Below are 18,287 nucleotides of genomic sequence, written 5' to 3' on the forward strand. Positions count from 1 at the left end.
TTAAAAGAAATTCCCAACCTCAGGAAACATGACCCTTTCACGTTTTGACAAAAAAAAAAAAGGGGGGCGGGGGGGGGGGGGTGGGTGGGAGAAAAACAGAAAAGTTCATTATATAAAGGTTATACATTTCTCTTAAGTGAAAGTAAATCTAAGCAAAACTGGTTTTGTCCCTTAAATTTAAACTTTGAGTTCATTGGCAATTGCTTTAAATGAACTGGCATTTCCAGATTATTCTGACAACTCCCATCAAATTCAGCAAAGAAAACTTAGACAAGCATTTTTACAGAATAAAAAAATCTAAATGGCTATGATTCCTCTATTAGCAGAAACACATAATGCAGTCTTAAATTTGCCTTTTTATATTATTTATATATTTATATATATATAATATAATATAAACCACATATATTATATTATATATACATATACAGACAATTACAACATTAATGCAGTTTGTATTTTGTACAGTGTATTGGACAATCCGATTAGCATCAGACCATGGCACGATATGGTCCCTGCATTTTTAGGAACTGAATGATGAAGGAGGGTCCTCCTGCAACAATCTGAGGTGGAAGGTGGCTGAGCGGGCAGTTCTCAATACTCATTATTGACAGTTTGCTGCAAAGAGCCAGCTCAAAGGGAAGGCTGTGCAGGTTGGGGTTGTCATTCAAATACAGTTCTTCCAGATTCTCCAGTGTACCTGGTTAAAATAAAATAACACAAAGTAGTATTGTTGTGGTTCATACAGTTCATAAATTTTAGACAGGAGCTCTAAGTCCACCTGAAGATTCTTTACTATGTAGAATCTAGAATCACCTAAACTCCCATTTTCAAGCACCAGAACCTAAGCAAGAACCAATTTGTTTTAGTTTCCCTTTAAAAATATCCATTATCACATCTCCTTTAGATAACAACTGAACTGAGAATATGCAGAATAAGAGAACTGGAAGGGATTTCACCAGAACTGTTAAGGCAAGTGCTTTGCAATTGCAGGCAACATTGAATAGCTATCTAGTTAGAAGGGTATAGAAAATATTTATCCTGTACAGTACGTATTACCTTTATAAAAATACCTATGCCATACCTTTTATTTAATTAGAACCCATACATTAAAGACCTGAAGCTGTAACTGTAATGCACCACAGGAAGAAAGCAGGAGAGAGATCTCTGCACAGCAGTGAACTTATTAAATGGAACTAACCCATGTGAAAAATTCCTCCTGAATTCAAATTTTACACCCTGCTTCCACTATCGATATTGCAATATAGATTAAGGAGAAGATGGAAAATGGACTAATTTCTTCTTTCTTAAGACTTGCATTCCTCCACAGCAATCAAATATCAAAGTTAATCCATAACTTTGAAATATACTCCAAACGTACACGTCCTCCTCAAAATATTCCCCATTTTCCAACCTTATATACCATAAACATCTCCTATAACCTAAAAAAACAGGACAGTCTTGCACAAGAGAAAGCAGTAGCGAGGGCTCAAGGCATGGAAAACCAACAAAAAGAAAAGGCTAAGAAATAATGGGAAATAGCTGATAATTTTAGATGACGCAGTCACATCTGAAAATAGTTAACTATTCTCTAATTTGTTAAGACAACCAGCTTTAATAACCAAATTCTACTCCTACAATAGTATTTTGAGTTTCCTTACATACTTTAATTCCATAGCTCATTTCTATAGCATCCAAACTCTCTCCACTAACTTATGAACTAAATTACAAAGCTCCAGATTTAGATTGTTTTAGGCCCTTCTCACACTGAGGCATACACAAGATAACACAAGCTGTAACGGCTCTTCACTAAAGATGCTGGGGGAAACAGACCGTGACCCAGCCTTCTCCATCTGCGCATCACTGTTTCTGACCATATTTTGCTTTGTGTAGCTTCTCCCATTATTTTTTCCTCCATAATGAGCTCTAACCTGAAGATTTTAACTTTAAGTGCTCAGAATCATGCTCTGGAGGTACTTGTCACCCACTATAAAAGAAACAGGGGCTCTCAGTTTCAGATGCTCCGAATCTCATTTACTCCAGATGTCTCAAGTAGACAAAAAGAATCTTATTCCTCCCTCTCCTTCTGAAGATTTCCTCTTCACTTCCTTTTCATATCTCATCAAGGTGAATAATAATATGGTGGCCTACAAACAGGAGTGCGTGTAGAGGGGCTATCAGCAGAAACGTTTGCTTCAGCTGTCTATGCCTTACACAAGGTGTTGTCTACACCATAGAATTACAGTAGGACCAGTGCATTTCCTTTCTGACACAGACCTCTCTCCAAGAATAGGTTTATGAAGTTGAGTGACAGATAATACTCAGCTTGTGGGAGAATTTGGAGAGAAAAGGAATCTCACTATTCCAGGTTAGTGTGTGTTTGGCAGCTTTCTGCAGAAGAACTGAAAAAAGCCAGACCATTTGTTTTGCTACAGTTCAGCAAGCTAAAGATCATACCCTGTATCGTTCCTGTGGCACATGCTTCACTTCAGGTTGTGTATATCTAGAAGTTTCACGTGAATTCTGTGGCCTCTACTTAAGAGTACAGTAGATGCTCATCTTCTGTGTCATCAACTGCTTTGGCTCAGGCACGTTGCATAAAACCAGAAAAAGGGATCTTACCAATTTCCTCAGGAAGGTGTGTGAGAAGATTCTCTCCAAGCCCAAGGTGCGTCAGGTTGGTAAGGTGACCGATACCTCTGGGAAGGGTGGTCAACTGATTATTAGTCAGAACCAATTTCTAAGGGAAAAGCACATTTTTAAAAATTAACTTAATGACTTTTGCTTTGAATGACAGCAAATAACAAGAAATATAGCTGATAAATTGATGGGTTCTACTGTCCAGCATTTGAACAAAAAAAAACGTCTACCCTTCAACAACATTTCAGACCTCTATTAAGCACTGCTAAACATAAAAATAAAATAGTGCATAGTAAAATAGGTGCCTAAATATAAAAGCTTTCATGAACACGACTGAAATCAGAGGCTAGTCCTGTGGCAGTACTGTACTCATGGCACAACAGTTACACTCTTCAAAATTTGTTTGTTCAATATTTACTGATAAATCTAGGGAAGAATTAGCGAGGACAGATTGTGGATTAAGTTGCGCAAGACTCTTAACATTTGGTTCTATGTCCAGTCCCAAACAGTTTCCCTCATCAAACTAGCTGCAATTAAATCAGCATGGTGTAAATAAAGGACATAAGATGTTTATCTCAGCCCATTATTGTTTCACCTGCAGATCCTTGAGGTAAGCTATTTCATTTGGCAAGGATTCCAGTTTGTTTTCCTCTAGATCTAGCTCTCGGAGTTTCCGTAGGTTTCCAATTCCATGGGGAAGTTTCTTTAGTAGATTGTTTGACAAGATAAGAACCTCAAAGAAAAAACACCAAACATACAGAATTTCAGCAACACAATCCATAAATAATGATTAACATAGGATCTTGCTATATTTTCAAGTAATGAAGTCCAAGATTAGCCTACAATCAAATTATGGAAGCAAACTGCAAAGATTAAAAAAAAAAATTAGTGATAAACATTTTTTTTTCAAAGTCTTTAATAATAACAAATATATAGATTTATGACAGAATTCTTTCAAATATTATTTCGTACACTAATAAAACACAGAGCAAAAACAAAGAACACCTTATTTCCTCAAATGACCAAAGAAAAAAAAATTCCTCCTGGGGTGCCCTATCATTTTGTTATCCTTCCTTATAGCTATCTCATAACCATGTTTTACATTATTTGCTGTGCTTGCCGAGTCCTCCTTAAAAAGCTGAATACCTCCTCTTCTCCCTGTGTCCCTTTGGTTAGGAGCAGCAGCAAGTAAACACACAGATCACAGCACCTAAGCAGAACACTGCAGAGATATCCACTGGCTTTTCAACACGGTCTCCTATCACACGCTGTCGTGTTACCCTCTTGTTTTCTCCTCCTTTCTAAGTTGAATTATAAATATCCTAGGTTCAAGAAACGTATCCTTATTTGCAACGTCATTTAGCGGAGTTATTCATTATACCACAAGCAAGTTAAGAGGGGTTACACTAGCATACCATTTTCCTCTGGAGAAGTCTAACAGTCCTTAGAAGTCATCGAGCCTCATAACAACACAGCAAGCAGTAAGGTAATTAATTATCGATTCAACAATGCTATTATGTAGTTATTTAACAAGGCACATTGAAACACAAGGATGGACCCTCATGCTAGCCACGCACAGGTCCCTGCTAAGCCAGCCAAGGTTGCAAATGCCTGACTTCTACCACCCCCAGCTCTCACTAGCTTCATGTAACGTGGAAACACCAAAGGCAGGAACAGAATAGAAAACACGGCTAAAAATCAAAGCGAGAATTAAAATGAATAAAAGCCAAAATCTTAGCATTAGCACAAGCAGTATTTTGGTGGCCTTCCTTTATACACATACACAGAATGATAAGAATAGTAACATTTTAATTGCGTATCAAGAAACAAAGGCAGGAACAGAAAATATTACCTACACGCAATGCAGCTGACTTAGCACTGCTGTGGGAACCTTCACTTTTGTGTAAACACTGCCCAAATAGTTCTTTGTATTTGACTCTTTAATTACAGAGGAAAACAGCGCTAACGGGTCTGCGGACTGTGCGGCCCTCCAGCTTCGGCAGCTGGCAGACCACCGGCAAATCCAGTCATTTGAGGTTACGAACTTCCCAATCACATCAATCACAGCCTTAACTTAAAGGGAACCGGGCTACTAAATAGCTATTACTCTCTGCCATATCACTTTTGACCCAAACTACAGGAATTAGTAATTATTCAGAGCAGCGGTCACACTGGGAATTTGCAATTTCAATATGCCATTTGCTATTGCACTTTAACAGATTTTTCCCAGCAGCTCACAGAGGCTACAAAGTCCCCTCAACTGCCCAAACTAGCACTTCTACCTTTATGTCCCTCCAAGGCAATTAAGTTTGTCTCTCGTTATGGTACTTTAGGAAACAGGACTAGGGGACACAACAGGTTTAGTTCACGGTTTCAAAGTATGATTTCTTCCCTCTCAAAGGCTGAGAATTCCCACCTGGCTGCCTACCAAGGTTCACAGCGCTACATTCAATCCACCTCCAGCCGTAGACCATTTCATTACATTTTTCTGATCCCTGCAGTATCCATGCTGGTCTCTCCAGGAATCAAAGCGAGTTCAGTGCCATTTCATTTACAACAGTAACTTTCTGTTGAGAAAAATTTGCTTTCTGTGTAGTTAAAAATATATACGTACTTATCCTTTTGTGCACAGATACTCATCTAGAGCCTAAAGAACAACATTCAAAAAGCTGTTGACAAGAACCATAAACAGATGCAACACATCTATTTAAACAGCATACAGACACATATTTATTTGGCTTTATTTGACCCAAAAGTAGTATTAGTTAAACCTGCAGTACAGAACGCCTGTTTGCAAGGATTCACTTAGCTGTTCATTTATACTCTTCTCACCTCAAGAGAAACAAGCCCAGATACATCCTCAGGGATTTTTGTGAGCTGATTAGTCGCTAAGTTCAGTTCTACCATACTAGTCCAAGTCCCGAAGTCCAAGGGGAGAGAGGTCAGCTGATTGTCCTGTGATTTAACATATCAAATATTTAGGGTCTGCGCTTGCAAGAAGTCTGCAAGGCATCTGAGAGATTAAACAAACTGCTTACAAATAGTCGATAATTAAATCAGAAGAGTAAAGTGTTGATAATTGGCCAAGTTTTTTTAAAATTCCTCCAAACATAATAAGCAGTCCCAGCCTAGAGTTACAGAATTGACTCTGCCTTACTAATAAGAACTGAAGTGGAAAAATTAAAAGTACATTATTATGAAGATTTCACACGTCCCAGTAGTTAAAACATATTTTTGTTCTTTCTTTGATGAAGGGGGGGGGGGGGGGGGAAGAAAATTCACCATAACTTACAAAGGTGCTATCAGCAACACTGGAATCATAAAAATATATGGAGTTTGATAATAATAATAATAATAAAAAAACAACAACCAAACCACACACACCAAAAAAAAAAAAAAAGAAAAAAAAAAAAAACCCCAAACATAAAAAAAAGACACAGGGGAAAATAAAAAAAAAACCCACCAAACATACCACAAAGGAAATATACCTTAATGGTTTAGAGTAAAAGCATCTGAAATTAATCCAAATATCTCAATGTTGTTACAAAATTTGATCTAGACTAGACAATAAAAAAAAAAAATCTAAATAACCAGGTCATACAAAGTCCTGGTGAACATGCAGAGTTACAAATGGGTATATGACAAAAAATGGTCTTAATGTAAACTGAGAATCCATATGTGCCAAATGACATTCTAAACCAGTAGCTGAGCTTAGCTACTGCTCAAACATTTTTGTATTTTTTTATATAATTTAAAAACTTGAAACAAACCCATTCACAGAAAAACATCACCTCTTTAAAAGACAAAGTTTTTTCTGTGCTCCACAACTACTGCCAAGTCTCCAAACTTAGGTTTTGAAAGAACATATTCAAAAACGATATTTTACATAATTTTGTTTATAATTTAAACTGTAACAGTAGAGGGGGGAAAGAAATAAGCTACTCTACGTGCTCGTGTCTCATGTGAATATTCAAGAACTTTGCAACCAACTTTCTTATTTTCATTGTTCAAACTCGAGAAAATGTGACAAAAGCTTAACTAACAAAAATAAAGACAAATCCGTAACATCTTGATAGTACATTTTTAAATATAGAATATATGTGACAGCAGCAGTATCCACTTCAGTGTGATCAATTCATTCTTTATATCATTAAGTTTGCCAGAATTCACGGAGCAGCAAACAGTACTCCTCATTGATTTTATACACAGTAGCATGTTTCTGTGCCTCACCTTCATGTTCAGCTTACTTAATACTTTAGCTCTAGAAAAAATTCCAAAGGGGATTTTATTGATGCGGTTGTGCTCCATATTGAGAGAGTAGATTGTGGAGAACTGGGACGGGCCACCCACAGGATAGGACTGGAAGCAGTTCCTGGCCAGTGTTAAACTAGTCAGTTTGACAAGGCTGGATAAAAGACCCTGTAGAGAGAAGAAAACCACCCAGGAACTTAGGACAGATTTATTTGAATGCATCTCTTTTCCCTCTTGGGTCTAATTAGAAATGTTTTCCCACCCAAGTCCATCCCCTGAATAAGTGTTGCAACACATAAACCAGTGTTAAATTTGATAAAACTTCCATCAGCAACAATCTCCGCTCACAGTCGTCAGCCTTTACCTTATTTCCCCCTTTCTCCTTACATACTGCCAGACACACAAAAAAGCAAACATATCACATTTAAAAGCATAAGTTTAGGAGGTTTTGTAACTCTCTTCTCCTCCAAAAGGAAATTTTTTAATAACACATTGCTACATCTTGGGCAGCTCTGAGGAGGGCAGGGGCAGCAGCTGGCAGGCACAGTCAGCAGCACGTCCATCCTGAACAATGGTCCCAGCGCCACCCAACTGCAGCTCACTCAATTTTGATGCCTGCCGACAGTTGAGCGCAGGACCCTGAGAAGTATCAACTGCATGAACAGTTTTTCAAACTGGGGTTTGATACTTCCAGTACAAATCTTTGTTGATATAATAACAATCCATAATGTGAACACTCCTGGTAGTTTCCTTTTAGGCTGTAACAGTGTCAGATAACCAAGTAGGACAGACAAAAAGAAAATTTCCAGTTTTGGAAATTCCATTTTTTTTTTCCTGTTTTCAAAATATTCCCAAATAGCTATTACTGTACGTCTTCCCCCCCAAGAAATAAAAAGCTTGGAGTTAAACTGGGTAGCAATGGTTATCCATTGAATCCAGAGTCTCATTTCACTTTGCAAGCTAATTAGATTCTACAATCTCAGCAGCACAGATCTCAGAGTTTATCTGTTAGTTACGTGCCAAGCACGTTCCTGGAACTGTGGGGATGAATAATGAGATCTAAATGACTCCTGAAGTGTCACCTTTGCTTATCACTATGCCAACTTGAATTCAGCCCTATTTGCTTAAATATTACAGAAATTTGAGATTTATGCGTGGCATTACATACCATAAATAATGCAACATCTGCAATCAGGAATGAGCAGTAACAAGATAATGATTCCAACCATATTCCTAATGTCAGTATTTCTGGATTGCATTTTCAGTGCTATATTCACTGTAAAAGCCTTAAGAATATGTCTTTGCTGTTTCACCAGGAAAGTTCTGTCTACTTCTCTAAATAGTTTATTAACATTATTGTAAATAAAACAGTATTAAATAGAGACTTGTCTACATGTCATGGCTAAAACTTTAAGCACTGAAATACAATTCCTGGGGCATCTCAGCAAATATCAGTGAAGCAATTTCCCCCCCAAGAACAAAATAATGGTTCTTCAAATCAGTATTAATCTAAGCTAATCATTAACTAGTATAATCTTTGATTAGGAAATACTGCTTCTAGCTATACTTTAATTAACAGATATTCTTTGTCCTAGGGTTAGACAGTCCCTGAGCTCTGTTACAAACACATTTTATTGCTTCAAACGGATCTTGGCATTTCAAAAAGCCATTTTTGAAGTCTGCTTCTATACAAAAAAATATTGAAAATATGTTAGCTAATACACTCTAATAGCCTAGAGTAATTAAACACATTTGAAGGGAAGCAAGAGAGCTTTGGCAGTACAAAGACAACAATGCTCTTATATCTATGAGAGCTGTGGCAGTGCTGCCTTCTCCCAGCCCATCCTTTTAAGATAAAATATTTATTAGGCATTGTGTCAGCAGCTTCAACTATGTTTTGAAATTCATAAGTTTATTCTACAGATACAGCTCTTTGTATTATAGCACAGAATGTTTTACTTTAAACAGATTACAGTATAAACTATACAATTCTGCAAGGTAGCAGCTTAAGTGTATATTTGCCAACAATATGTTAACATGAAGAAGGCAGCACAGTCAAAGAGTTTTGTATTAAGATTGAACATATTTCATCCCTCACATTAGCTTTTTGTAATAATACTGTAGTTGCCTTTTGTAATATGTCTGGGTGGGGTCGGCTAGCTTAGCTCTCATCTTAAAAGCAGCCTGGTGGCTTTCAGTCAGTAGCATTTTCTTAAATGATAGTTTTACCCAAACATTTATTAAATTCTCTGTTTTTCAGTTTATCATTGCTGAGTTCAGAAATTTATCTGAAAGAAAGTACTTACTGCACTTTGTTACTTTGAATACTTTGCCTAAATCCAAATGCATTTGGGGTTTTTTTCTTCTGTGTATAGTTTCCTATATAAGTCTTTAGATACATTTTGAATTATTTGATACTAATAATTTATACTTAAAAAAAACCCAAACACCAGCTTAGAAAGCAGTTTGGACCATCATTAAAACAGAACAGAGTATATACTCTATGTTGTGCCCTGAAACCTTCATCTCCAAACAGTTCTAAAGCAATGGATCCAAAACAAGAATCAATCACATCAGGTTTTTTTCTGTCATTTAAGCATTACTATCTGGGCAGAATTGCTGCAAAGTCAAACATTTTCCCTAAATATTTACTAGCACCAAAAGTATGCAGCTGAGCATCTCACACTCCACTGCCCTGATGAAACAGTCTCAAGAAACTAAGAAAAGGAAAATCAGGATGAAAGGTATAACCAACAGCTTAAATAGTTTCAAAGTCTGCAGACATCAAAGCTGTTATTTAAAAAATGGTCTGCAATCAACTACAGCAGCTATCCAGGACTGTGAAACTGGAGCCCACAGGGGCACCTTTCAGAGAACTCTAGGGAAGGAGTATAGAAAAACTTACAGATGCACTAGGGAATGGGACTTTCTGCCTCTCCACCCCACAGCTACCAAAGCACTTTGTTACGGGAACATGTTTCTTGAAGAGACTGACAAGGTGGCTCCAGAACTAACTATGGACATTTTCCTTGGTCCCACACTAAGCTTGAAGCAAGAGAGACCAAGGTAAGACAATCAAGTGCTGCAGCTATGAAAAGAAAAGCAAGAAAACAGATTCTCTTCCCCTTTCTCCTGTGATCCTCGCAGAGTCACTGGAAACTGAAAAACGATGTAAATTTTTATTTTTCATAATGGATGGAAGGTGTGTCAATGAGTTGCCAGATGATATTGCATTGATGCCAACAGCACACGTTTCCACATTAAAATGAGAAAATGTAGCTGTGGCAAGCTTTACCCACTCCCTTAAAGGTCATTCTTGCCTCAATTAGATGGGTAGAGATATCCCATTTTTCATTTTTCTACTTCTTCCTTACCTCCATGAAACACAAACACTGAGAAGTTCTTATCTAGCTTTAACAGTGGGAACCTGGACTCCTTATTTCAGGTTTTCTAAAGAGACAAGAGAGCAAACACAACCACATATATTGCTCCCACTCTTGACTGAAGTTGTATGACATCAGTTCTTCTGCATTGTTAGACACACCTAATATGTACAGAATTGCAATATTTCACATTACACACATGTAGACTAAAACAAAGAGTATTTCTCAGAGTTGTAATAAAAGATGAAGTAATTTCACATGTTTCAGTCCCTCTACAAAACACCAATGTCTTACAACAACATTCCTCCCAAATCCACTCCCTCTAATTCTCACCTCTGGTAAAGTAGAAATGTTGTTGTTCTCCAGGTTCAGCTCATCAAGTTCACTGCATTTCGCTAAAGACTTCGGAATTGCTGACAGCCTATTGTACCTCAGGCCAAGACGACTTAGACTGGACAGATTTCCTACAGGTAGGAAACAGTTATTAATATATCGTTAGATTAACAAAAAGGCACAGAACAAGCTTTGACTTCTGATTCTTCTGTTGTCTCACAATCCACACTTCAAAAGCAAAATAGAGCTATCATCCTAAAATAGGAGATTCACAGACTACAGTGCATTCCAATGCTGAAGTTGACCATGCAGAAGTACATCGCGCATATTACACATTCTTCTTAAATTATGCATAACACAGTAAGCCAGCAAGGCCTGTGTCCTATTGTAGATGTCCTTCTATCCTGATCTTTCTACCAACAAACAACTCTATCATTTTCCAAATGTCCCCAAAATAACTTTTTTAAATTACAGATAGAATCATTCAAGGCCATGACTCATATTACCAGAACTTAGGCATACATCACACAGCTCCAGTCCTGGAAAACCCATTTTCTCTACAGGGAAAAAAAACCCTTTACCATACTGCAAAAGCAATGAAGTCTTTAAGAAGTGATAGAAAAAAAAAAAAAAACTTCCAAGTTTTCTGAATGATACTAAAGGAAAAGTCTGGAGGAAGTCCACAAAATCCAGACATGTAAAAATCTTACTGAATATTGCCAGATCAACAGTCCCAGTTGATATGTATTTCTCTCAGGAAAAAAAATCTTGAGAAACTTGAAAATTTCCCATCTGAAGTTCCTTTTAGCTCCAACCTCTAACATCTAAAAAGTACTGAAGACCAAAATCAACTTCTTAAGGATGTCTTCAAACTATGTGGTACCATGGCACTTAAGACCCTCCTGAAGTAAGACCTTGAACTTCACTGAAAAGTCAGCTGGGAAGTAGTATGAAAAACAGTGCTTAGTCTTATGGCGTACCCGTACAATTAGAAAACATGGAAGCTTATGCGCAGATTCAGTCTATCAGTCCCTTGCAAAACATTCACTATTTTACACTGATTTTTACAACCACTTGTGGCACGTTTGTTCTGCAAATTGAAGAAACAGGAAGACACATTAGAAAAGGGACACAATATTTAATGAACAGCAGCAAGAATAACCAGAAATAATTTAAAAATATGAAGGGAGCTTAATATGTATGGTCTAACTACTCATTAGATGAAGGATATATTAATGTCTAGATATATGTACTTATACAAAGGCTACTGGAACACAGCAAAGGAAGAAGCAAATGTAGTGTATGAAATATGCTTGGAAGCAAAGGATGAAACAAAATGAAAAGAAATGGAAAATCAAAATTAATAGAAATGTTACAATGGGATCTGCTAGATGGAGAAAAAGTCTCAACAAAGCAAGTGGCAAAGTACCTCTTTCTTGAACTTCTCCAGCCTAGTCAAAATACACTAAGAATGACTGAGTAGCTGGGAGTGTAGCTAATAAAAACTGGAAATTGGGAATGTTGTGTGATTCGCTGTAGTTACTAAAACGGAGATTGACAAGAGCAGTGAAAGTAAAAACAAACAAAACACACACACATCAAAAAAAAACCCACACAAACATAACCAAACCAAAACCCTATCTATAGCAAAAATTATACAGGTCTTATAAATCAAGATACTAATCAAAGAGCTGCGGTCAACGGCTCAATGTCCAAGTGGAGAGCAGTGACGAGTGGCGTTCCTCAGGGATTGGTACTGGGGCCTCTACTGTTCAACATCTTTGTCGGCGACATGGACAATGGGGTCAAGTGCACCCTCAGCAAGTTTGCCAATGACACCAAGCTGTTTGGCGAGGCAGACATGCTAGAGGGGAGGGATACCATCCAGAGGGACCTGGACAGGCTGGAGAGGTGGGCCCAAGCCAACCTCATGCAGTTCAACAAGGCCAAGTGCAAGGTCTTACAGTCTGGGTTGGGGCAATCCCAAGCACAAATACAGGCTCAGTGGGGAATGGCTGTAGAGCAGCCCTGAGGAGAAGGACCTGGGGGCGCTGATTGACAAGAAGCTCAACATGAGCCAGCAATGTGCGATCGCAGCCCAGAAGGCCAACCGTATCCTGGGCTGCATCAAAAGAAGTGTGGCCAGCAGGTCAAAGGAGGTGATTCTGCCCCTCTACTCCACTCTTGTGAGACCCCACCCGGAGTACTGCATCCAGCTCTGGAGGCCCCAACATAAGAAGGACATGGACCTGACGGAGAGTGTCCAGAGGAGAGCCACGAGGATGATCCAAGGGCTAGAGCACCTCTCCTATGATGAGAGGCTGAGAGAGTTGGGGCTGTTCAGCCTGGAGAAGAGAAGGCTCCAGGGAGATCTTATTGCAGGCGTCCAGCACCTAAAGGGGGCCTACAGGAGAGCTGGGGAAGGGCTTTTTACTAGGGCATGTAGCAACAGGATGAGGGGGAATGGCTTTAAACTGGAAGAGGGCAGGTTCAGATTGAACATTAGGAAGAAATTCTTTACTTTGAGGGTTGTAAGGCACTGGAACAGGTTGCCCAGAGAGGTTGTTGAGGCCCCACCCCTGGAGGTGTTCAAGGCCAGGCTGGACGTGGCCTTGGGCAACCTGGTCTAGTGGGAGGTGTCCCTGTCTATGGCAGGGGGGTTGGAACTCGATGATCTTCAAGGTCCATTCCAACTCTAAACCATTCTATAGTTCTGTGATCTGATAAATATCAGATATTTAGCTAACAAGCTTAGCAACAAATTTCACTTGGTATTGTCAATAACAAAACAAAATTTAAACAACAGGTAGGCACCCTGAGCTGCTTAACTAGTAGTACTCTCCATCAGGATTTTTATTTATATTAAGTGCTTTCTTTCTAAGCAAGTATACAATTAGCTTTTGCAGAAGCAGGAAAGTCAGTCTTCCTTCAACCAAAAAAGGCATTTAAAATTGAGCGCTATCAACATTGCTTGCTCTCTCATCTTTTGAGGTTAAATCCTATAGTGCATATACACACTAAAGTGAATAATTAAGACCTATTTTGATCCTACAATCCATTAGTATAAAAATGCACATTTGTAGATAACGTAGCTATTTCATGCTGTATTTGGTGAGATCTGGCATTGCTGGCTGTATAGGAAACTGGCCTCACTTCACACAATACACTTCCTATTGCAAGGTACCAAGATCGTTAAGGATTCACCATTCCAGGAATTAATAAAGCACATCCTGACCGCATTTCTCTGAATTGGTATATAACACTTTACTTACAAAACTAATGACAAACTTTAAACAAAATAAGATACCAATCTACTGTTCTTTTTCATTACTTAAACTTTGAGCTAGATGCTGATCTTGATTTTCCAGGCACTGTCAAAGAGGATGAAGGGGGAACGGCTCTAGCAGACAGCATGATGCCAACTGTTGCTTAGCAATATGATGTCGCTATGCCAATGCCCAGATTGCAAGCACAGGTTGTATGTATATGGCTCTCTTCCTACCAGCAACGTGGCATTTCAGAAAAATGAAACAAGGCAGCCATTAGAGAGAGTCAAACTGTACCATAATTTTCCAGGAGAGAATGACACACGTTGGCTATCCTCATGGCATTATCAGGGAGGAGGCACAAATAGCAGCTCTTAGTGTTTTTTTCTTATCGTAAATAGCATTTCTCAATAGAAGTTTATCACTTTTTCTCCACTAGTTATCTTTCTCCTCCATGGGAAAGACATGCCACAGGCACAACAGAAGACGTGTCCTGTGTGTACCACGCTCTTTGTGAGTTTTTTTTTTTTACACACCACAGCATGAAATACAGTTATTCCTGAGAACTGCAATAAAAGCAGCAAGATTTCAGCTGGAGTTTCAGCAGTTGCACCTCTTCAACTGCTCCTGAAAAGGCTGTCCTGCACCCAGCTGATGCAGGCAGTATGGGTCACCTTCTCATTTCAAGCCAGAATTTATTTACAGCCAGTTTATTGCCATTTAGTCTTGTGTCAACAAGGCTTGGATATCTTTTCATCCTCAGAGTTCATATTCGCACCTCATTGTGAATGTATCACAGTGAGAAACCCTTTTCAGCTTTCAACTTCACATGCTGGACAAGCCAGATCTTAGTCTCCTCTTCACAAAACAGGATGATCCCTAGAGGCTCAGCACGTTAAAACTCCTCCCCCCCCCCCCCCTTTTTTTTTTTTTAAATGCCTAGAGTTTTAAACATGAGGAGCGTCAGATTTGATGTCCAGTACAATGATGTTAATATTTGTCCCCCCAGTCCATGGGCCAGTCACCAGGCAGCTGGCTAACACACTCAGGCCTCACCTGCTCTCCAACCGTTTGGAGAGCAACCGGAGTGACAAACTCCGTTTTAAACCAGAAATTGTTAAAAGTTCCTTAACAGCAGATGTTGCACATTGCACAAAACAAAAATGATCCCATTTACAGCTCCCCAAGCCCATTGTTACCTAGCTGATACTCATATTCTGAGCCACTTTACAGTGCCTTCACTTATCTCCATCTTTTCCAGTTCACCTACTGTTTTCTGAGCTGGTACCATATTAGGTACTATGCTGACATAGACAAGATGCGATGAGCTCAGAGGGTTGTGATTAGCGGCACAGTCGAGTCAAAGACTTGTAGCTAGTGGTGTTCCCCAGGGGTCAGTACTGGGTCCAGTCTTGTTCAACATATTCATCAATGACAAGGATGAGGGGACAGAGTGTACCTTCAGCGAGTTTGCTGATGACACAAAACTGGGAGGAGTGGCTGACACACCACAGCAAGACCTGGGCAGGGTAGAAAGTTGGAGGGTAGAAAGAGAGGAACTTAATGTTCAACAAAGGCAAGTGTAGGGTCCTGCACCTAGGGAGGAATAACGCCATGCACCAGTACAGGTTAGTGGCTGACCTGCTGGACAGCAGCTCTGTGGAGAAGGACCTAGGAGTTCTGGTCAACAACAAGTTGACCATGAGCCAGCAATGCGCCCTTGTGGCCAAGAAGGCCAATGGTCTCCTGGGGTGCATTAAAAAGAGCATGGCCAGAAGGTCAAGGGAGGTTATCCTCCCCCTCTACTCTGCCCTGATGAGGTCATAGCTGGAGTACAGTCTCCAGTTCTGGGCTCCCCAGTTCAAGACGGACAAGGAATTACTGGAGAGAGTCCAGCATATGGCTACAAACATGATCAGGGGACTGGAACATCTCTCTTATGAGGAAAGGCTGAGAGAACATGGGTCTGTTTAGCCTGGAGAAGAGAAGACAGAGGTGATTTTATCAACGCTTATAAATATCTAAAAGGCGGGTGTCAAGAGGATGGGGTCAGGCTCTTTTCAGTGGTGCCCAGCGACAGGACAAGGGGCAAAGGGCACAAACTAGAACACAGGAAGTTCCATCTGAACAGAAAGAAAAACTTCCTTACTTTAAGGGTGACAGAGCACTGGATCAGGCTGCCCAGAGAGGCATCTCCTTCTCTGGAGATACTCAAAACCCAGCTGGACGTGATCCTGTGCAACCTGTTCTAGGTGAACCTGCTTTAGCAGAGGGGTTGTACTAGATGATCTCTAGTGGTCCCTTCTAACCCCTACCATTCTATGATTCTGTGACGTGGTTAAGTCTAAGAAATAAGGCAAGGAATGTAACAACTGATCATGATCAACTCAGTCAGACAGTCATCAGGATCATTTGCAGTTGTACTTTTGTCACTGAAACCATACTTCAGCGGTTCCTCTAAAACAGCCCCTCGCAGGTAGAGTGACTCAGAAAATGCAGCACTAGATGTTCACAAATGTGAACGGTTTGGTAATCACAACTGAAGAGCAACTACTAGCAGAAAAAGCAACAAATAAAAATTTTTCTGATTTGTTTTCTTACAAGGCCCATTACAAAAAACCTTGTAAACTCAACTGCCCCATCCATCGGTACTTCTAAAAATACAATACTACAGCCTGACTAAGCCCTAAACTTATGCCAGGCCTAAGAAAGTCACTGAAAAATTGTTTTAGTTCAGCTTTTGGTGTGAACAGCCACTCTTGGGAATCAGGTTTCACACAGGCACCTTGTTTCAGGTCCATTTTCTCACCAGCAAAGCATACGAATGCCCATCAGTGGGCTCCCCTTTGCCCAGCTCTCAGGTTTGAAGCAATGTAAGTGCAGAATTCATAATCACTTCACTGGACTGACTGCATGTCTCTCTCAGGGTTGGCTGTTTAATTTACACAGAAATGAATTAAAAATTACTTGAGAGCATGCAAATCCAGAAACATGAAATTAAACTCGGTTACTATAAAAGGGACTCTAAACAGAGGGTTTAAATTAAATTCTTTATTAAAGGTATCTCAAAAATACTAGTCAAAGAAAAAACAGGTGTTTGTGAATCCCAGAATGAAGGGAAGACTGGAAATAGAGCAGAAAACCATGCTTACAAAACCACACTTTTTACAAAGACCACCTGAAGTGCTTCTCCAAGTAGAAGCAATACATCACTTTCTTGAATATTTCAAAATTAAGAGAAACAAGATCTGATATTTTGAATAATATAAAGAAATTCAAATTCCTAATTCAAAGTCCTACCAGTGCTTTCTAAAAGGAGTGGCAAATGCTCTCTTCTTCTGAGATTTACCACGCCTCTTCCTTTCCCTCCCTTAGTTAAAATAATCCTTCAAATTCCCTATCCTTAGATGAAGGGTCAATTACTTAGTGCAAAATATTACTGCATCACTACTAAAAAATAGAATAATTAGTCTGTTTTATGTAACTTAGTTCATCAAGCTAGTTTGCTACCAGGATCAGTTGATTTCTCCTAAATAAACCAGAAGCATCAGATCAATTTAAAATCTGTTCACTAGAGAAAACTCTTCTGCAGATAACGTTAAAAACACAAATTGCATGTATGAGAGCTGTGCACATCAAAACCCCCTAAGATTACAATCAAAAGCATACGTGAACCTCAGCATGCAACAGATCGTTGCAAGAACTTCCTACAAACAACACAGCACTAGTATTTCTGATGGTCTAACTTGTATAAATATGCTTAGATTTGATTTGACTAAACTTTGCACACAATGAGTAGGCACCTATTAAAGCACATGTTTTGCATGACCACACAGAGTGCAGTGCACTGAATTCAGTAAGGGATCTTCTTTTAAGGAAGATAAATTGCTGGTTTGCATACAAAACATACCAGATGTCTTTTTCTAACAAATAGAAAGCAGGAGGTATATCCAAAATTAATTTTAAAAGTTTTTTTTTTTTTAAAAAAAATCTAACTTGATGTCACTTTTTTAAAAAACATACATGAATTAAGCTTAATGCAACACATCGCATTAATCTTGTAGTGAGAATAACAAAGATGACAATATGGAAGAAAAAGTCAAGAGGTTCAATGAGTATCTTACAAAGCAGGTGGGACCTAAGGGCCTTAAAAGAGTTGAAAACTGTACAGGACAGACTAGACAAGCTAGAGATGGCCTGCCATGGATAGAGGACAAACATTGTGTTCAAATATTTCAACAGTGCTCCTAGCCTAAAATAGCCATAAGTCAGAAGATGCCTATACCAAACTTTGTACATACTATATATTAGTTTTTCCAGATGTCGGCCATAGTCCATAACAATTGTTGAACAGTTTCACAGATTTTTAGGTGAAAGGAGCTGTTGACATGTTTAATCTAATCTCTTGTCAGAA

At 39.0% G+C, this 18,287-nt stretch overlaps 1 protein-coding gene across 1 annotated transcript in view; it reads right to left on the minus strand.

The window, feature by feature from the left end:
* Window positions 1-343: 343 nt before the first annotated feature.
* Window positions 344-18,287, minus strand: part of SHOC2 (SHOC2 leucine rich repeat scaffold protein) — a 40,495-nt gene continuing 22,551 nt past the window's right edge. The window contains exons 3-8 of the mRNA XM_082486233.1: window positions 10,608-10,738; window positions 6,871-7,059; window positions 5,473-5,595; window positions 3,236-3,373; window positions 2,623-2,740; window positions 344-700 (exon numbers count right to left, since the gene is read on the minus strand). Coding sequence (XP_082342359.1) covers window positions 492-700; window positions 2,623-2,740; window positions 3,236-3,373; window positions 5,473-5,595; window positions 6,871-7,059; window positions 10,608-10,738 — 908 coding nt within the window. The 3' untranslated portion in view covers window positions 344-491. The remainder of the gene's footprint in view (window positions 701-2,622; window positions 2,741-3,235; window positions 3,374-5,472; window positions 5,596-6,870; window positions 7,060-10,607; window positions 10,739-18,287) is intronic.

The sequence above is a fragment of the Vanellus vanellus genome, assembly GCF_965231255.1.
Source record: "Vanellus vanellus genome assembly, chromosome: 7".
Taxonomy (NCBI): Eukaryota; Metazoa; Chordata; class Aves; order Charadriiformes; family Charadriidae; genus Vanellus; species Vanellus vanellus.